Source organism: Bubalus kerabau, chromosome X (genome assembly GCF_029407905.1).
Source record: "Bubalus kerabau isolate K-KA32 ecotype Philippines breed swamp buffalo chromosome X, PCC_UOA_SB_1v2, whole genome shotgun sequence".
Lineage (NCBI taxonomy): Eukaryota > Metazoa > Chordata > Mammalia > Artiodactyla > Bovidae > Bubalus > Bubalus kerabau.
In genome coordinates, this window is record NC_073647.1 from 57,355,606 (window position 1) to 57,375,695 (window position 20,090).

General features: G+C 34.7%; 1 protein-coding gene across 12 annotated transcripts in view; it reads left to right on the top strand.

Moving 5' to 3' along the window:
- DIAPH2 (diaphanous related formin 2) overlaps positions 1–20,090 on the top strand; it is a 981,259-nt gene that overhangs the window by 302,269 nt on the left and 658,900 nt on the right. For all 12 annotated transcript variants that reach the window (XM_055563966.1, XM_055563967.1, XM_055563965.1 and 9 more), the window contains 6 exons: positions 2,358–2,476; positions 5,092–5,208; positions 7,354–7,472; positions 10,824–10,888; positions 13,905–14,009; positions 19,724–20,020. In XM_055563966.1, coding sequence (XP_055419941.1) covers positions 2,358–2,476; positions 5,092–5,208; positions 7,354–7,472; positions 10,824–10,888; positions 13,905–14,009; positions 19,724–20,020 — 822 coding nt within the window. The remainder of the gene's footprint in view (positions 1–2,357; positions 2,477–5,091; positions 5,209–7,353; positions 7,473–10,823; positions 10,889–13,904; positions 14,010–19,723; positions 20,021–20,090) is intronic.

Here is a 20,090-nt window from a genome sequence, read left to right on the forward strand (position 1 = left end):
AAGACTCAATTTTGATTGCTTGACTGGTAATCAGTCATATACTGGTAATGGACTTTGATTTCCTTTGAAGTACACCATATTATAGAGACGTAACTACCTATTTTAGAGAAACTGCTGATAATGTTCTGTATCTGTACTGCAAATCTGTTCAAAAAATATCTGAAACATATTTACAGTATTTCACATAATTAACAGTGTAATTCAGTAATTTTATGTCATTCTTCATTTAAAATATAAAACTTCAGTGATGCATTTCCAATATTCCAATAAGGTATCTGTCACACTTGTGCTGTATAAAAAATTTATTAATTCATTAAATACTTATTTAATCAAGAATTTTTGAATATACCTTACAAGGTTTGACATTTGAATGAAAGGAAGTTTTTTATATATGTATGTGTATGTGGATATGCATATGTGTTTTAATGGTACATTGTTAACAAACAATATTTATGAGATATTTCATTTATGTATATCTATATTTTATATTGTGCTATATATATTCACATACTATATATACTATATAAATAATGTATTATCCTAATTAAAAATGGAAATAAACATTTAACCAGTTATTTTTAATGAAAGTATTTAGATCATACAGGTTGATTCCATGTTTTTGTAAATTTCTGAGGCTTATTAAATGACAGTATATAACTTGTTTTTTCTATTCAAACATATTTGAATGTGTTAAAATTTGATAGTGAACATCTAAGAAAGAATATATTATGAAATAAGAATAAGGAAAAATTCTGTATTATAAAAATGGTTTTTTCTTCATTGGATGTGTCTGGTTTCTGCTCTTTTCTGAATTGAATTCAGAAATCACTTGATAATGTAACTCATCAATGTTAGGTAACTTTACTTTCCAATAAATTCTTCATTCCCCTTCAAAGTGAAAAGTTAGACCTAAAACAAATTATTACTAAAGAGGAAACTAAACTTAAATGCATGTATTTGTTATGTATTTTATATTAAAACATATTAATACTTTCATATGCTTTGTAGGTAAATTTTCAGGAAATTCTTATATATGTGAATGTTAGGAAGAAAACACCTAGAAATTGTATAAGTTTGTGTTTGGTTTCAGTAATAGCCATTACATCTTCATTTATAATTGTCCTTAGTGAATAAAAACAGAAACAAAAAAAATGCATCTGAGTTTATCGACCAAATTTGAAGTACACCATGCTTGCATTTCCTTTTAGAGTTCAAGCTCAGCTCTGAACATCCTAGTCTCTCTGTAACACCCTTGAGTATCCACAGTTGTGATTATCAATTTGGGTTTTGAAAGCGGAAACTTAAAGGATACATAGTAAAAGATATTCCAGGTGATATATATTAAGCCCAACAATCTCCAGCATGCTATGCTATGCTAAGTCACTTCAGTTGTGTCCGGCTCTGTGCAACCCCATAGACGGCAGCCCACCAGGCTCTCCTGTCCCTGGGATTCTCCAGGCAAGAACACTAGAGTGGGTTGCCATTTTCTTCTCCAATGCATGAAAGTGAAAAGTGAAAGCGAAGTCGCTCAGTCGTGTCCGACTGTTAGCGACCCCATGGACTGCAGCCTAACAGGCTCCTCTGTCCATGGGATTTTCCAAGCAAGAGTACTGGAGTGGGGTGCCATTGCCTTCTCCGAATCTCCAGCATGGCATGCTCCCAAAGATTTTGTTTATACTATGATTTTGAATTATCAGGGGTTTGTAACACATGTGCTTATAATGTATTACAAAAACAAATCTTTGATGCCCAAGTTGGTATTTTGTGATTCAACTAAGCAAAAATAAAAGGTGGGGGAGGAGGCTAGTTGTGCATCTTGATTAAAAAGTCCTGATGCCTTTTTGCTTTAAAATCACAAAATATCATTGAAAATAAATTTGTTTATACAACTTTTCACGCCATACTTGGTACTGTTGTGCTTGAATATATCCTTGCATTTGTTCTTCATTAATACAGTTGATCTATATTTGCATTTTTTGCCAGAGGCATATGTGAATGTTCTAGCTACATGAGTTCTTTTGCAATCTTTGATTAGTGTGTTTAGTCAAAATGACAGCATTTAATTTGGGTTGTTAGCAATTAGTTTTTTTCCATTGTAAAAGTGATCATTAATTTTTTAATGTGAATCGTCAAAATCTGGGGTATGAAAAGAAAATTCAGTGAATGCAATGAGGTTTTTTTCATTTTTAAATAGAAAAACAGAGTACATTTACTTTCTTATAGGAAACCAAGTGCCTGGGTCAATATTTGAAATTGCTTCTGCGTATGCAAATAAATAATAGTATCAGGGCTTTATTTCCAAAGTATGGTGTTGTCAAACTGTTATTCGGCTGTTAAGTTTTCTGTTTATATATTAGGATTTGAAAGAAAAAGAGAATGATGAACTTGATATTCAGTTGAAAGTATTTGATGAGAACAAAGAGGACGACCTAACTGAATTATCACACCGTCTCAATGACATTCGCGCAGAAATGGAATATCCTTTTGACAAACCAGAAAAATCATTTTGCATGTACTGTGAAAAAGGGATTTGTGGGTGATTTTGTGAACCATTATTAGAATTCTTGTCTGCCAACCCAATTTATATCCATTTATTTATATTAGAACCTCACTATGATGCTGTTCTTGAGATTCCTGTTGAAGAATTGTCAGACTCTCCTGATGATTTACACAGAGTACACTGAAATACACACAATGGCTTGCAGCATTATAGGTGTACTCTGTTCAATGGTCTTGAATAGACAGGAGCCTAAGGTAATATTCCTTGTGGATAAGGACATCTGGGGAAAAGTTCAGTGAGTTCATATGTGACTATAGGTAATATACATTTTCAGTTTATTAAATGGTATTCCAGTGATTTAGAGATATCATTCAGTTCAAATAAATGTTTTTTTCTCATTCTAAATATTTTGGTGCCTTAGTGGGGAAAAACAGTTTAAATGTGATAGAGTCTGACTAGAACAAAACTGCGAGAGTGGAAGCATTTGAGTCAAGTGCAACTAGCATATAACCTTTCTGTGGCAATGGTTTTATACAAAATGTTTTTAGATATAAAAGATGATTGTCATAGCATTGCTGGCCATTTGTTTCACATACACTAAATTTCTTACCTATGGGTTCTGGGGAAATGGGGAAATACATCAGAACCAAAAAGCCCTCTGAGCTGCACTTTCTCTCTATAATGGCTTCTTCAGTCATCTTCTTTGCCCTGTAGTACTTTGCCTGTATCTGTCTTATTTAGGTTCACTTCTGTGCCCCTATGAAATGGAGGGCAGAAGTATTTCAACTTTTTCCTCCAATGTTCATATCAAAGTGTCTTACATTTGAGTACTGGATAAATGCAGTGAGTAACAATTTTGTTATTGAGAGATAATTTCCAGTAATTTCTTGTCCTTTATCAGTGACTCTAGTTTACAGCAGTTTCCATAATATTAAATGTGTTTTATATCAATAAATATCTTGCTTTGTATAAATTTTTCTTCACCATAAATCTGTTTTTTGGATCTATTCCATAGCCATTGAAAGGACCTTATGAGACTTTAGCACAAGACTCTTACATGAGGTGTAAGAAGTAATCCATCATATACTTAATTCTACTTCAGAGAAAATGTTGACAGTTCAGGTTATTTTTAAGATACTGGATTACATCTCCTCTTCTACTTTTATTTTACATCGATTTTCTAGGTCCTTGCTTTTCTTATAAAAGTGAATCCATATTTGAAATGTTTTCTAGTTTAATAAAAGCATTTAAACTGCTACCACTCTTTTTACATCATAAGAAAAATGTTTCAGGTTTCTTTGTCTTTCAGTTCAGTTCAGTTCAGTCGCTCGGTCGTGTCCGACTCTTTGCGACCCCATGAATCGCAGCACGCCAGGCCTCCCTGTCCATCATCAACTCCCGGAGTTTACTCAAACTCACGGCCATCAAGTCAGTAATGCCATCCAGCCATCTCATCCTCTGTCGTCCCCTTCTCCTCCTGCCCCCAATCCCTCCCAGCATCAGAGTCTTTTCCAATGAGTCGACTCTTCACATGAGGTGGCCAGAGTCCTGGCGTTTCAGCTTTAGCATCATTCCTTCCAAAGAAATCCCAGGGCTGATCTCCTTCAGAATGGACTGGCTGGATCTCCTTGAAGTCCAAGGGACTCTCAGGAGTCTTCTCCAACACCACAGATCAAAAGCATCAATTCTTCAGCGCTCAGCTTTCTTCACAGTCCAACTCTCACATCCATACATCCGGACCTTTGTTGGCAAAGTAATGTCTCTGCTTTTCAATATGCTCTCTAGGTTGATCATAACTTTTCTTCCAAGGAGTAAGCGTCTTTTAATTTCGTGGCTACAGTCACCATCGGCAGTGATTTTGGAGCCCCCAAAAATAAAGTCTGACACTGTTTCCACTGTTTCCCCATCTATTTGCCACGAAGTGATGGGACCAGATGCCTTGATCTTCGTTTTCTGAATGTTGAGCTTTAAGCCAACTTTTTCACTCTCCTCTTTCACTTTCATCAAGAGGCTTTTTAGTTCCTCTTCACTTTCTGCCATAAGGGTGGTGTCATCTTTGTCTTTAGCCTCCCTCTTTTATCACAAAGGAAATACAAATGAATGCAAATTGTAATGATTTCATATGTAATGGTTCATCTGTATAAAACTGATTTTTATGAACTTTCAGCAGTCCACACAGTGCTCCTTTGCGTTAGTATCTTGTGTGGCAGTGAAAAAGGAGGAGGAGTAGCTTGTATGAATAATATAGGTGCTCCATTATAAACATAGGAAGGTTAGGAAAAAATCATTTTCATTAGTGGCATTTGCTATTCCACTGGTACCAACTGTCAGCTGTAATTCAAAATAGAATGAATAACTGATCATTTAAGTCTTTAATGGCTAAATGTTTAAGTCTGTTTCTCTGGTTAAAAAGTTCAAGTTATCCATTGATTAAATTTCTTTATGCAAATGTTTAAATACTGCATCATAGATTTGAAAGTTTAGAAACAGTAAGGGAAACAAAATTATCTCTTAATTGTTTTTAAAAAATGAAGCTGCTTTTTTTATGAATGAATGTGAATCAGCATTTTATTCCTTTACTCACTTTCCACTGATATGAATGAAGTATACCATCTTCTGTATAATATGTTGAAGGACACTGCTGCTGAAAATTATTTATTATCCATTCTACAACATTTTTTGCTCATCAGAAATGACTATTATATCAGGTAAGAGGCTGTTCTTAAAGTACGATTTGTGTAATTTGAATTAGATACTAAAGGAAAATTAGCAATGTAGTGAGAACTAGACAGTATATGTATATACACACGTAGAGTATAAGAATTTGATGACTTTAGATAACATTTTTAAAAAATATGTTAATTAATTTTTCATCGGGCCAGAAGAATCTGCTTATAAAATTGATGTATACCATTTAGGTAGCAATAAACCTAACAGATTTTACTGACCCTGTAATAAAAATTTTTGTAGCACAGAGTAACCTTCAAATAGTCTATGGTAGAGTTTTTCAGTTCTTGTACATTTGATAAGTAAGACTATTGCTATTCCTCTTGTATAGTATTTATCTAGTAATAGATATGAACTTATCTAAGAAAATAGTAATATTAATATTTTAGATTTATACACAATAATGTAATTCTTCTAAATAAATGAATATAATAGTAATCCATATGAAGTCATAAATTTCAGAGTCCAGTTCTGGGAATATATCTGAAAACCAGAGAAAGATTCCTGAGTGACTGAAATTATCAATAAACTGGTGACAATGGTCTCATGATCTTACATTTAATTGTTCAAGAGACTAATAGTTGTTCTTTATACTCTGATATGTGTGAAATTCTAGCAAACTTGATCTCTCTGATTTCTCAAACCTTGCTTCATTAAAGGGCAAGGGAACGTAGCATGGGGTCAGGTACAGTCACAACCAAAATGACAGATCTAAAGCCCATAGAGTACAATTACAGTTCTATTATAGTTCAGACCAGTGCAATAACTGATGGGCAGGCATCATGATGTTACAGAGACTAGAAAAATGTTTAAAATATTATATGCTATTCTTTTTTTAAGCAGGACATATAGTAATGCAACGTAAAATGATTGTTGTTTTCTCAAATAAGTGGTGGTAAGTAAAGGAGTACAGTGCCCATGGGTACACAGTTACCTGGGAAAATAATTTGTGTCCATTTCTCAGTAACTTTGAATGAATGAGAAATTGTTCTAATATAATATTTTTTTCATCCTGGGAACATCCATGTGAGGAAGATGAGTCACTAGTACTTTTATTCTACTGATGGATACTTTGACTTAAAGAGAATTATTGTGTTTTCCTTGTTTATCCAGAGTCTTTGATTACGATCTGATATTATTTACCATAGATCTTTTGATGACTTGAAAAAGCCTCAGATGTGTAATATATACTACTGTTTCTTCTTATCCTTGAGACCAACCCCATGACAAAAGACATAAGTGCAATTAGAATATGTTTGGATTTGTTTGCAAACTTTTAGTAGTTGGACTAGTTATCAGCACACTAATGTTAAGGATGTTTATGTTACAATTTGTCCATACTGGTATTTCCTTATGATTTTTCTCTGAATTTATTAGCTGCTGGTAAATGCTAAAATTTCCCCAAATTTTAATGCAAAATGTACTTTAAAAAAATTTTTGAAGTATGTAAGTGGTCATTTTTAAGGCCATAATTACCTTGATAGATTATAGAATTAGGAAATGTTTTAGAACCTTTGACACTTTGAACAAATTGAAGCTATAGTCATGTATATTTAGTGTGTATGCTTCTATAAAATAAATCTTTTAAAATATGTGTATAAATAGATCTTTGGTATAGTCTGTAACATAAGTGGCCCAGTCCAGTTTTGTAAAAGCTGTTATAGCTATCTTGAGTAACAGTGTGGCAGTAAATTCAAGACATCATTTGCCATGTAATGCCAAGATACTCATCCCTTATTGAAATTGAGAACTTGGAGAGGCCCAGAACAATGTCTTTACCCATAGATGTAGGACTAAAAAGTCATTTGTTTTTTATTAACTTTAGGAATAATAGCTTAAGTAAGTAGATAAGGTTGATAAGTATTTTTGAACACAAGCATAAATCCCTGCAAGCTAGAGTATTAAGTCAAGGTATTAACAGTTGATTATATCACAGTGGGTTTTGCATTGTAATGTCCAGCCTACCTTTTAGCTTAGGCATGTTTTTCCTGAGAGAGAGTAATGGCTAGGAAGAGTTTTTAACCTTCTAGAAAATCACTTAGTTTTCTTTATCATGCAGAATCATTTCTTAAAATAGATTTGTCTGGGTAGAAAAGGCATTCAAGAACACTTCTTCTCTTTTGCAGGCCGCAGTATTACAAAATAATTGAGGAGTGTGTTTCACAGATAGTGCTGCACTGCAGTGGAATGGATCCAGATTTCAAGTATAGACAAAGATTAGACATTGATTTTACTCATCTGATAGGTATGTAACATAATCCTCAATGTCTTTTGATTGTGGTTATAATAGACACTTTTCAAGTGTAGCTCTCTCACTAAACTTCCTCTTTTAATATGGTAGGTCATTGTATCCATGGGTACTCATTTGCTCTAACTATTAATTATGATGATCATAAGAGTTCTGTCTGTGTGATTGGAAATCCTAATCTGTTTGTTAAGTTTCAACACTCTTGAATTGAGTTTAAAATCAGTGCTGCACCAACAGACATTATATTAGGGGTCAGTGCCTTGTTTTTTAGAAACATGACTCAAATCCGCTAAGGTTATGCTGATAGCTTTGTGGCTCTATGTAAATCATGTATACAGTAGGGTCTGATTAGTAATGCCATGTTAGTGTTCAGGTCCTAGAAAAAGAAATACAGGCTAATTTAGTAACTTAAGACCTTTTTTCTTAAAAAAAAACAAACAAAAAAAACTTTTATTTTGTATTGGGATATAGCCAATTAATAATATTGTGATAGTTTCAGGCAAATAGCAAAGAGACTCAGCCATACGTATACATGTATCCATTTTAATTCTATGAAAGTAGATCAGTTTATATTTTCATAGACCTTAGATCTGGGAAGGAATTTGAGATGATCATGTTCATCTGCTTGGATTGCTGAGGAAATGACCTTATATTATCCGAGATGGTAATCAGCTACCCTTTCTGGAATAATCACTGAAGGACAATGGGCAGCCTCTCTTACAAAATATACTATACCATATGACTTTATAGTTAAGCTGTTTTATTCATACCTAATCAAAATTACTATTGGTAAGATTCAAACATGAACTCATTTGTCTTTAAAGATAGAAAACTACAGCTGTTGAATGCTAATTGTATGCTATTCTTCATTCCATAGCACAGGAAGACTCACAGTAATATTCAGATGAATTCCTTATTATTTATCATGTGTAATTCTTATCTTGGTTGTAAAACTCATGCTCACTTATTAAAGGCAGTCTAGAGACTTATGTAATTGATAAAATAAACCACCAATCATACTTATCAAGCTCAGTACAGTTCAGCATTACTTTTCAGCTCAGTACATCTTATCTCCATCTTCATCTTCATCTCCATCTCTGTCTAGCTCTTGCTCTCTCTCCCTCCATTCATTTCTCTTCTATATGATAATTTTTTATGGAGCATTATATTATTAGAATGTTTCAATATTAACCTTTCAAAATCTGACTTTGTATATCTATATAATATTCCATTTAGTAGAATATCATAATTGTCTTGACTAGACCTTATTATACATACAGATTGTTTTCAGGTATTTACAATTATAAATGAATTGGCTGTGAACATTCTTAATATAAATATTTGGCTTCTTCTCAATATTTCCTTAGGATTGATTCCTCTAAGTGAGTGTATGAACTTTGAAAGGCCAAATGCTTTTCAGAAACCTTGTGCCAGTGTACCTTGCACCTACAATTAATGTGAATGCTGGCATTGCTGCATCTTTTTCCCTGAGCTTAATAAACACAGTGGTTTATTTCATATTTGTTGAGAGTTATAAGGGACTATTTCCAAATGTTTAAATTGGCTTATCTATTGTAGACCATAGTTGTCACATACACACTAAATGTTGATTTTGTTAGGCAAAATAGATAGATATTTGTTTTGTATACTGTGTGCCAGGTACTTAGGAATCTGTCCCCTTTATCAAGAGCACTGAGGTGAGAAAACATGAAGGGATGAGTTGAGAGAACATAGTCAGTATTAAAAACCCATTATGACCTCATATAACTTCTCTAGGCTTCAGTTACCTCAGCCCTAAATTCAGATTACTCAAGTATATGTGTAGCTGTTAATATTGTATGCTCAGAGGTCTTGAGTAGCTAATACAGGCTGTGAAACTTTCATTAGAACACACACACACAAATTAACAGGTGCTTCAAGAACTTCTAGGAAATCTATGGATTTTCTAGCTCACCTGAACTTGAAGAGGATAGCGTCTCTTCTGATTTCACAGGTCTGTAAGTCTAGTATTTTTTTTTTTTTTTTTTTTTTATAAATCAGATCATATCCTGGCCTAAATTTCTTCAATGTCTTCCCATTGAAATTTTAATCAAACTCATTACCAATCATTGCCGGCACAACACAGATCTGACCCCTCTTTGATCTAACCATTTCCCAATTTGTTCTTTGGTTGCCTTGCTCCAGCCACACATTGTTTATTTACAAAGAAGAAAAAACTTTATTAATGGTATTCTTGACATATGAAAAAAACCTTACATTTAAAGTGTAAAATTTGATAAATTTTGATGTTTGTGTGTACATTTAAAATCATCACAGTCAAGATTATAAGCATCTCTGTCACCCCCTAGAATTTCTGTGTTCCCATTTGTAGTCTTTCTTCCCATGCCTCCCCACCTCTCCGCATCCTGAGATAATCACTGATCTGCCTTCTTTCAGTATAGATTAGTTTCATTTTCTGAAATTTTATGTAAAAGGAAGCATATAGCATGTGCTGTCTGTTTTGGCTTTTTTTTCATTCAGCATAATTATTTTGAGATTCATTTGTTTTGTGGTATTCCATGTATCATTTGATTTTATAACTGAATGCTATTTCAGTATATGTATATACCACAATCTGTTTATACATTTATCGTTAGTGGACATTTGCTTTCTTTGTAGGTTTTGGCTATTATAAATAAAGTTGCTATGAACATTCACATACAAATCTGGGTATAGACATATGTTTTCATTTCTTTTAGGTAAATAAAGAGGTATAACATGGTTGGGTATTGGTATATATAATAGACTGTATATATAATAGTGAGAATGCTTCCCGAAGCGGATTCTTCAGTTACTTACATTCTGGAGTGTTTGATTAGACCTGAGAAGCTTGATGTTTGTTTTCTTATTTATATAATATATTCTGCCCTTGATTCAGAGTTGTTCAAGTGAAATCTTTGTACGTTGTACCTCCCCTTCTAGTCTTATTTTGAGTCATTTTGAGCATTAATAATCTTAACCATAGTTCTTTGGCACTTCTCTACCCATAAAGTTACAAAATATTTTTAATGAGTTCTGTGATAGATAAAGTTGGTAAAAATGGAATACATTTAAATGATGATGATTGTGTCTAATATATTCTTGGATGCTTGGTTTTGTGCCTCAACAATACTATCATTGAGTTCAGGTAGTATACAAAAGAAAGAAAATCTGGTAGTTTATGTTTTATGTGTAGTATAAATCAGTTTCCCTCTAACATCAGTTGACATAATAATGATAGTCTCCATAGTAGAATTATAGGCTGGCAGCTGTCATTTGCCTTGTGGTCCAATTAAATAATTTCTAATCATTTTTGGTCAATCTTAATAGATTCTTGTGTGAATAAGGCAAAAGTTGAAGAAAGTGAACAAAAAGCAGCAGAATTTTCAAAGAAGGTAAGGCTTATAAAATATTGGTCTTAATTATATAAGTTAATCACAATACGTATTCTACCTTGTTTCCTTATGCGAGGCCTTATACATGTTATTTCAGTTACATAGTCCTTTATGTTTTTAAAGTCAGACACAACCATGGAATATTGATTTCTTTCCTGATAAGATAATATTGCTACCATTCCCTGCTCACCACCTTTAATCCAGTATGGAAGAAAAACACTAATCATATCCTAGTAAAGTGATAAATGAAATAAAATTAGGTTGCTAGAAGCATATAGTTAGAAATAGTCAACCAAAAACACATTTTCCCATTGCTTTCCTGCAGGTCTCACTTAACAATAGTTCCTTGGAGAACTGCAAGATGTTTAGCTAATCTTATCTGTCATGTTCTTTAAGTCAGTGCTATTTGTAGCAACAAAATTATGTAGTATTTTCTTTCTCTCTGTCTCTCTCTGCTTAGACTTATCTATGAATTTTATAATTATCATTTTTGAAATGATGCTGCTACTTCATGTATGTAGGCTTGGTGGAATTTGAGTTTCCTCTTTCTTTGTGTAATGCCTTAGGTAATGTCAGCATTATGAATATCTGAATTTAATTTAGATCTCAGATATCCCTTGTTTCCTGAAAACTTAGCTACAGTTTTATAAGGTTCTACCAAAAGTTGCATTCTATGGTTCTAGACCCTACAAAGCATAAATACAGTATTTCTCTCCTCCTGTTGGCAAGAGAAGGATTGAAGCCCAGGTCTAAAAGCTCTCCAGTTTTGAGCCTTATGACAGCAAGATAAAGTGCTTACATATTGCTGTCTCTTGAAAGTTATGACTTACCTTGGAGATTAGATAATCGCTTTTGCTATTACTCTAGAAAGTATAGAGTATTACTGAAATTACTGCAGGGCATCTGAGGAAATGACTTTGCTTTTTTAGTTACTAGAATGGATTTTAAGAGTGTGGGCATAAAATGTTGCCCATAAAATGGGCATACAGTGTTTGTGTGAAGCTGTCATATTAGTGAAAGAAAATGCACACTTTTTGATTAGTAGACCTTTATATTTCTTAATGTACTTGTTTTAAGTTGCACATTTAAAATTCCCTTTGAAAATCTTAGGAGCTCTTTAATTTATCTCGGGCACTGTGATTAGACACCATAAGACTGGAGCAAGTTATGATGATCTATCTGGTAAAAATTACTGTAAGCATCTGTTATTGGAAAAGGAGTCCTGAAATAATAAAGAAATTTCAGTGTTTGATGCTTCATTCTCCTCACCAAAATTTAGAATGAAAACTTGTGTGGTTTCCCAGTTCTTGTCTACATGCCTTCTCTTATTCAGGGTGATTTGAAGAGGCAGTGCAAAATATTTTAAAAAAATGGGGGGAACAGCTAGAATGAGAAGCAGTAGTTATAAGATCTGATCTCAGCGTTTTTGCTAATTAGCTGTGACTTTAAGTAAGCTATTTACTATCCTTGGATCTTATTTTCTTCATCATTAAAAGGAGCAAATAAGGTTAGTGGACTCATAAGAAGTCTTCCAGCTCACATAACTCAGGCTTCTCCTATTCCTACTCAGTGGGTTTACAGATAAAGATCATTTTAACTTATAAGCAGAAACACTATGTGCCTCTCCTTAAGTGTACTAATAAACCATTTGTAGAGCAAAATTGTATACAGTGTGCTTGTGTGGACAGCATGTTTGAGAAGCACACAGATAACTCTGGCAAGGAGTCTGGTAGTATAGATTCAGATCAATCTTAACAGGGAGACTAATGAAGTTGAAAAAGCTGCATCTTCTCAGTGACCTAGGAAATAAGGTCATTTGCTGACACTGAAGGATCTGGGATAGGTTTGAAATGTAAAGAGATTAGAAATCATTTGGACCAACCTCTGTGGGACATTTTCCTGGGATTCAAATAGAGATGAATAAAAGAAGTAAGTAGTTAGGCATGTTTGACCCAAATACTGTTATCCAATTTGCTCTTTCTTCAGACTGAATCTGAATAGCTTTTTGTAATTTCCAAGGGTCAAATCTACTATGAGGAGGAATATTTATTAATAGTGGACACACTTTTTTAACTGTTCTACAAACTCTAAAGACAGTTCTCAGTAGTAAGCTATATCACTTTTAAAAACATAAATAACATATTAGAATAATGTATCAACTTCTAAATGACTTGAAGTGATGGTGACAATGCATTAAAGGCAAATGTTCTGTAGCTGATATGAGTGGTTTCACTCGTATGTATGTAGGCTTATTTGGGTAAGAGATCTGGCTGAGTTAAGGGCTGGGCAGCCTGCAGTAAGCGGATAGTCACCATCTGATGGTCTCTTTGGTTTACCACTCTGTAACTGAACCTCTCATTTGCCCTATTATAACATTCTATACAAGTGTTTTGGCTAACCGTCTGAATGACAATGCTGTTATGGCATATATCATTCTACTGTCAGATTTTGTGGAGAATCACTTTTTGAATTTATTTTACTACAATTAAGACTGTAATGCAAATAGTCTATTTTGTATTAATGTATATTCATGTGAGCATTCTAGAAGTGTTATCTCTTTTCAGGATTAAATATATTTTTAAAGAGTTGGACTGCTTGATGCCTAGTTTTTAGGTTTCATTTTTGAATTAAATACACTTAAAAGTATGGGATGGAACATTAAAAAAAAAACAAACGCAATTCTAAAACTTAACGTTCAATAACAAACAACAAAAACGTCTGCTATATATGAAGAGAGCCTACTTAGTCCAGCATTTAAAGTTTTGTTTTGTATTTTTTTTTTCAGAAGTGAAAATGGGTTTATTTACCTTGTGTTGGGGACATATTTCTCCTCTACTAACACCCTATCCCCACAGAGGTGCTTGATTGCCATAAAAATAATCAAGGGCTCTGATTTTCTGAGTGACCTAGGAAATTTAAGAAGCAATGCCACTCCACTTATTTAATACATAATGTTGTTGAAAGCTTTCTCAAAACTGCATTACTAAGTGTACATTTATGGTGATGATCATTGCAGTTCGATGAAGAATTCACGGCTCGACAGGAAGCTCAAGCTGAGCTTCAAAAAAGAGAAGAAAAAATCAAAGAACTTGAAACAGAAATCCAGCAACTTCGAACCCAGGTAATGAGACAAGATACAAACTTTGTGTCATGTCACAGTGAGTCCGATGGTAAAAAATTATCTTGTTCAATGGGAGGAAAACGTAACCAGAAGCAGACTTTTTGGCAGTTTCCCATTTTAATTGAAATAACTATAGATTTTATTTTCTAGGACAATAAATCATTTTAATGTTTGGATAAAAATAAGGCATTCATTGCATAAACTGCCCTGAATATTTTTAACGGAATATATTACACAAGCAAGACTCTTTTTGAGATGAAATTTTCATGATGATTTGAAAAGTTGAATGCTTAGTATTTTCTTTCAAAAGGAATGTGGAAATGCTCATTAATTTTAATTGTGCCCAAAGCTTTTTGAGATCTCTTTAAATCTTGACTACCATAATTTCAAAATCTATAAACTTTACATTTCCCCCTATATTCCCTATGAAAAAAACCCCCATATACACTTAAAATCTTAACTATGGTGTCTAATTTATAGAGCTGATTAAGTAATTTCAGCGCAACATAGTTTTTAAATGAATATAAAGAAATATAAAATTAGTTTTAAGCATAGTTGGTGTTTGTTGATTGACTAGGTCTATTTCTGTCAGTCTATTTAAAAGTGACTTCAGAAGTCACTAGTTTACTCCACATTACCCATAGATAGGTCCTGTTGCATGTTGAAACCCATCCCATTATTTGTGGTCCCATCCATGGGGTCTCAAAGAGTCGGACACTACTAAGAGATTTCACTTCACTTCTCTTTCCTCAAACCAGCTTGGTTTCCATTCTTACTTATTTAAAATTTACCACCAGTTTTTTTGATTGTGAAACCAGAGTTGTCTTGGCCTTTGCTTTACCTCCGGACAAATTTGGTCATGGTTTTATGTCAGTTCTTTCTCTTTTTTTTCCCTTTGCCTCAAAACCCAAAACTCCTGAGGGCTGCTCTTTCATTCTGTCCTTCCTAGAATATTACAGTATTTCCTAACTTTCTGCCCTGCCTATGGTCTTTAATCTTCTTAAAACACTTCTCTAATTATTGTCACTCCAGGCTTTAATATGTTCAATGGTTGCCTGTTGCATTTAGGATTAAAGAAAAAAAATCTCCTTACTAGGAATTTGAAGCTCTTCTATCCTTGACTCCCTGTTATCTCCCCTTTGCAGCCTCATCTCTGTTCCCTTAACGCCATCATTTCTTGCAGCTAAGTCACCTCTTCTCCCTTCACATTTAGAATTTACCCTCTCCACGCATTTCCTTCTGCCAGCATTTCCCAGCATTAGTTACAGAGATGCTAATAGGTTTTTCAGGAGGAAAGCATTCCATAGTCCAGTAAATTTAGTACACTTGAAATGTTCTTCTTGGAGACTGATTGTTCTCATTAGCATACTTAAGGGTCTGAGATGGCTTACATTGAAGAAGCCTGTCTCTTTTTCCTACAGTTTCCCGAATTCTTTTAGCCAAGGAACCCTTTATTTTAGAACACCTATTAACATCTCCTGCAAAGTAGTGTTCATGGAGCTTAGTTGAGAAATGCTGGCTTCAGTTATTCACTCTAAGAAATGCCCTCCCTTGCTTCTTGTCAATGAAACATCGCCATTCGAGAACAGCTCAGTGTGACAAACGTTGAAAAGCATCACTCAAAACTCTGGGAATTTCTTTGAACTTCACTTTTGGTATTCCCTGATGACTCAGATGGTAAAGAATCTGCCTGCAATGCAGGAGACTCGGGTTTGATCACTGGGTTGGTAAGATCCCCTGGAGAAGGGAATTGCTACCCATTATAGTATTCTTTTCTGGAGAATTCCTTGGACAAAGGAGTCTGGTAGGCTACAGTCTGTTGGATCTCAAAGAGTCAGGCACAAGTGAGCGACTAACACTTTTAGTTTTAGAGTTTTGTAGAACACTCAAATCAGCATAAGCACCTTGAGGACAGTATCTTTACTTTCTGTTATTATTAAAGTCCTGACTACACCTAGCACAGGGCCTTATCATTTAGTCACGTACTTGCTTATTTATTATTAACTGATATACAATACTTTCTCATGCACCTTGCTGCTGCCGCCAAGTCGCTTCAGTCGTGTCCGACTCCGTGCGACCTTACATTGTATCAAATAGTAAATGTTTATTTGTTTATTCAATTGTTAATTCTCTATTGTGGTCTCATTTAGTTGTTCTATTCCTAATTGTTCATAGGAGGGAAGAAAAGGGCTCATATGATTTGATTTTGAAAGGCTGGATGGTATTTTATAGAAGCATTGGAGATTTTCATAATTAAATTTGTTAAATATATATTTAACTTGAGTAAAAAAAAGCTATTTTAAAGTAATAGCATTTTTGTAATTATACAAGTTTCATAATGATCTCATAGATACAAAACTTGATGTTTACATAAAAGTATTACTTTCATTTTGCTGTCTATTAACACAAAAAATAGGATACATATTTATATTCAAATTATTCAACAAATTCATTTACACACAAAACTTGTAGGGTACATTTCTAATTTACTGAACTTTTCAGAAGGATTATATTAATTTTTCCCAGAATTTCTTTGATATCTCAATCAAGATGGGAAAGTCAGACTGTTCTACAGTTTTGCCACATTAAAAATAAAATTGAAAGAATTTTACATATTTTATTCCTATCCCTTTTCTTAATCTCAGGAGGGGATTGCATTCCAGGAGAGGATTGTCATTTAAGTATATGAGCACTTTAGTTGAATGTCTGTAGGTACACACAAAACCATATATATGATTAAAATATTTGGACGATGTGCATTAAATATTAGGAGAAACATTTTTGTCTACCTGTGATTGTTCATTTTTAACAGTCTTGCAGATGGGCCAGTCCTTTAAAATTGATCATTCAAAAATGGGTTTTCAATTATTCATTATGTAAAGATATTTCTAGTTTTGGTTAGCTCAGTTAAGTAGTCCATGGTGGAAATTCATATTAGGAATGACTAGAAAAGCTTCTCCCCAAATAAGAATAATAGTATACCAACAAATGTTAATAATTTTAAACTTTTCATTCAGTTAATGTAATGTCATATCTTGATTGCAGAAGATGTGTATTCTTTTGGAGGAGTTTCGTAGGAAAGTGTACAACTATCAAATTCACTGTTACATTCATTTTGAAAAGTGAACCATTGTGATCAGTAATGGTTTAAAGAAACAGGTCCAGATTAATTATCAAAAAAGTGGATAGTGTGGAATGGGATGATCTTTGTCAGCTGTCATGCATCATTATTAAAGAATGAGCTAAGTGTTCCTTTCTGGTGGGAGAAACAAGTTGTAATCTCCTCATACTGCAATCTATTAATTCCCCTCAAGACAACTGACACTCATTCATGAGGAGCTAGTCTGTTGTAGTAGAAAGAGGACTGCATTAGATATGAGAAAAACCACATGTAAATCTTAATCACATTTCAGGCCGTGCAACCTTTGATTAGGCATTGAACCTGTTTGCAGTTACAGTTTGCTCATTATAACAAGTGAGTTAATGCTGAGTGAGATAAAAATGCCCAACCTACATTATAGGGTTATTTTAAGGATGAAAAGAAATAATAGATGTAAAAATATGGATAAACCTGGATTTAATATGCAAATGAAAGTTCAGTTCAGTCACTCAGTCGTATCCAACTCTTTCTGACCCCATGGACTGCAGCATGCCAGGATTCCCTGTCCATCACCAACTCCCAGAGCTTACTCAAACTCATGTCCATCAAGTTGGTGATGCCATCCAACCATCTCATTCTCTGTCGTCCCTTTCTCCTCCCACCTAAAATCTTTCCTAGAATAAGGGTCTTTTCCAATGAGTAAGTTCTTCGCATGAAATGGCCAAAGTATTGAAGTTTCAACTTCAGCCTCAGTCCTTCCAATGAATATTCAGGACTGATTTCCTTTAGGATGGACTTATTGGATCTCCTTGCAGTCCAAGGGACTCTCAAGAGTCTTCTCAACAATACAGTTCAAAAACATGAATTCTTCAGTGCTCAGCTTTCCTTGTGGTCCAACTCTTACATCCCATAAATGACTACTGGAAAAACCATAGATTTGACTAGATGGACTTTTGTTGGCAAGGTAATGTCTCTGCTTTTCAATATGCTGTCTAGGTTGGTCATAACTTTTCTTCCAAGGAGCAAGTGTCTTTTAATTTCATGGCTGCAGTCACTATCTTCAATGATTTGGAGCCCAAAAAAATAGCCTCTCACTGTTTCCATCATTTCCCCATCTGTTTGACATGAAGTGATGGGACCAGATGCCATAATCTTAGTTTTCTGAATGTTGAGTTTTAAGCCAACTTTTTCTCTCTCCTTTTCACTTTCATCAAGAGGCTCTTTAGTTCTTCTTCGCTTTCTGCCATAAGGGTGGTGTCCTCTGCGTATCTGAGGTTATTGATATTTCTCGCGGCAGTCTTCATTCTAGCTTGTGCTTCATCCAGCCTGGTATTTCGCATGATGTACTCTGCATATAAGTTGAATAAGCAAGGTGACAATATACAGCCTTGATATACTCCTTTTCCTATTTGAAACTAGTCTGTTGTTCCATGTCCAGTTCTAACTGTTGCTTCTTGACCTGCATACAGGTTTCTCAAGAGGCAGGTCAGGTGGTCTGGTATTCCCATCTCTAAGAATTTTCCAGTTTGTTGTAATCCACACAGTCCAAGGTTTTGGCATAGTCATTAAAGCAGAAGTAGGTGTTTTTCTGGAACTCTCTTGCTTTTTTGATGATCCAACAGATGTTGGCAACTTGATCTCTGGTTCCTCTGCCTTTTCTAAATCAGTAAATGTAAGTTACTTTCTGTTAATTCTTGGTATTAGAAGACAGCTAAGTTACTAGTGCTATGAGACAGATACTTCGTGTAAAGCTAATTGGACCCAAAGGAATCAAATCTATTATTTTGTAGTAATCATCTTATATTCATACCAATGTGACTTCTCTGGTGCCTCTGTGGTAAAGAATCTGTCTTCCAGTACAGATGATGAGGGTTCGATCCTTGGATTGGGAAGATACCCCGGATAAGGAAATGGCAGCCCATTCCAGTATTCTTTCCTGGGAAATCCCATGGGAAGAGGAGCCTGGTGGGCAATAGTCCATGGAGTTGCAGTGAGTCAAACATGACTGAGTGACTAAACAATAGCGACAGTTCATACCAACTAGGCCAGCAGGCTCAAACCATACATAGTACTTCTTTTCATAAATTTATAATAAAAGGTAAGTTTTAATTATTTTGAAGCAGTATTTCAGAAAATCTTTGAGTATTCCACCTTTCCTAGCCTTAGTATATTAGCAGAGTTAGTCATTCTCCAGGGTTTATAATGCTTATCAAAAATCTGTGCAAGTCTTTTTTGCAAGTCTTTAACACACAAGTCTTAAGCACTTGTGTGTTAGTTGCTCCGTCTTGTCTGACTCTAGGCAACCCTGGACTGTATGTAGCCCACCAGGCTCCTCTGTCCATATTGAGTGTCCAGGTAAGAATATTGGAGTGGGTTGTCATTTCTTCCTCCAGGGGATCTTCTCGATCCAGGAACAGAACCCAGGTCTCCTGCTTTGGCAGGAGTATTCTTTGCCATCTGAGGCACCAGGGAAGCCCACTCTTAAGCCCTTAGATGTTGTCAAAATTAAATGAATCTTAAACAACCCAACCACAAATGTCTACTGATTAGTTTTCTTTACTACTCTGCTGTACTGTAAACATTTAAATAAACATTGGTTTATTGTATATTTCAGGGACCTAGTTCATCAGGAATTCCAGGCCCTCCTCCACCACCTCCATTGCCAGGCGGTGGGCCATCCCCACCTCCACCTCCACCACCTCTGCCCGGAGTAGGTCCCCCACCTCCGCCTCCTTTACCTGGGATGCCTGGAATACCACCACCACCACCACTGTTCGGGGGACCTCCTCCACCACCTCCCCTTGGAGGAGTTCCTCCACCTCTGGGAATACCCTTTGATCTGCCATATGGAATGAAGCAGAAAAAAGTATATACACCTGAGGTGTCCATGAAGAGGATCAATTGGTCAAAGGTAATGCTATGATTATAGTTTTTTGGCTTTGTCTAGCCCTAATTGCTCATCAATGTGTGAATGACGGTAT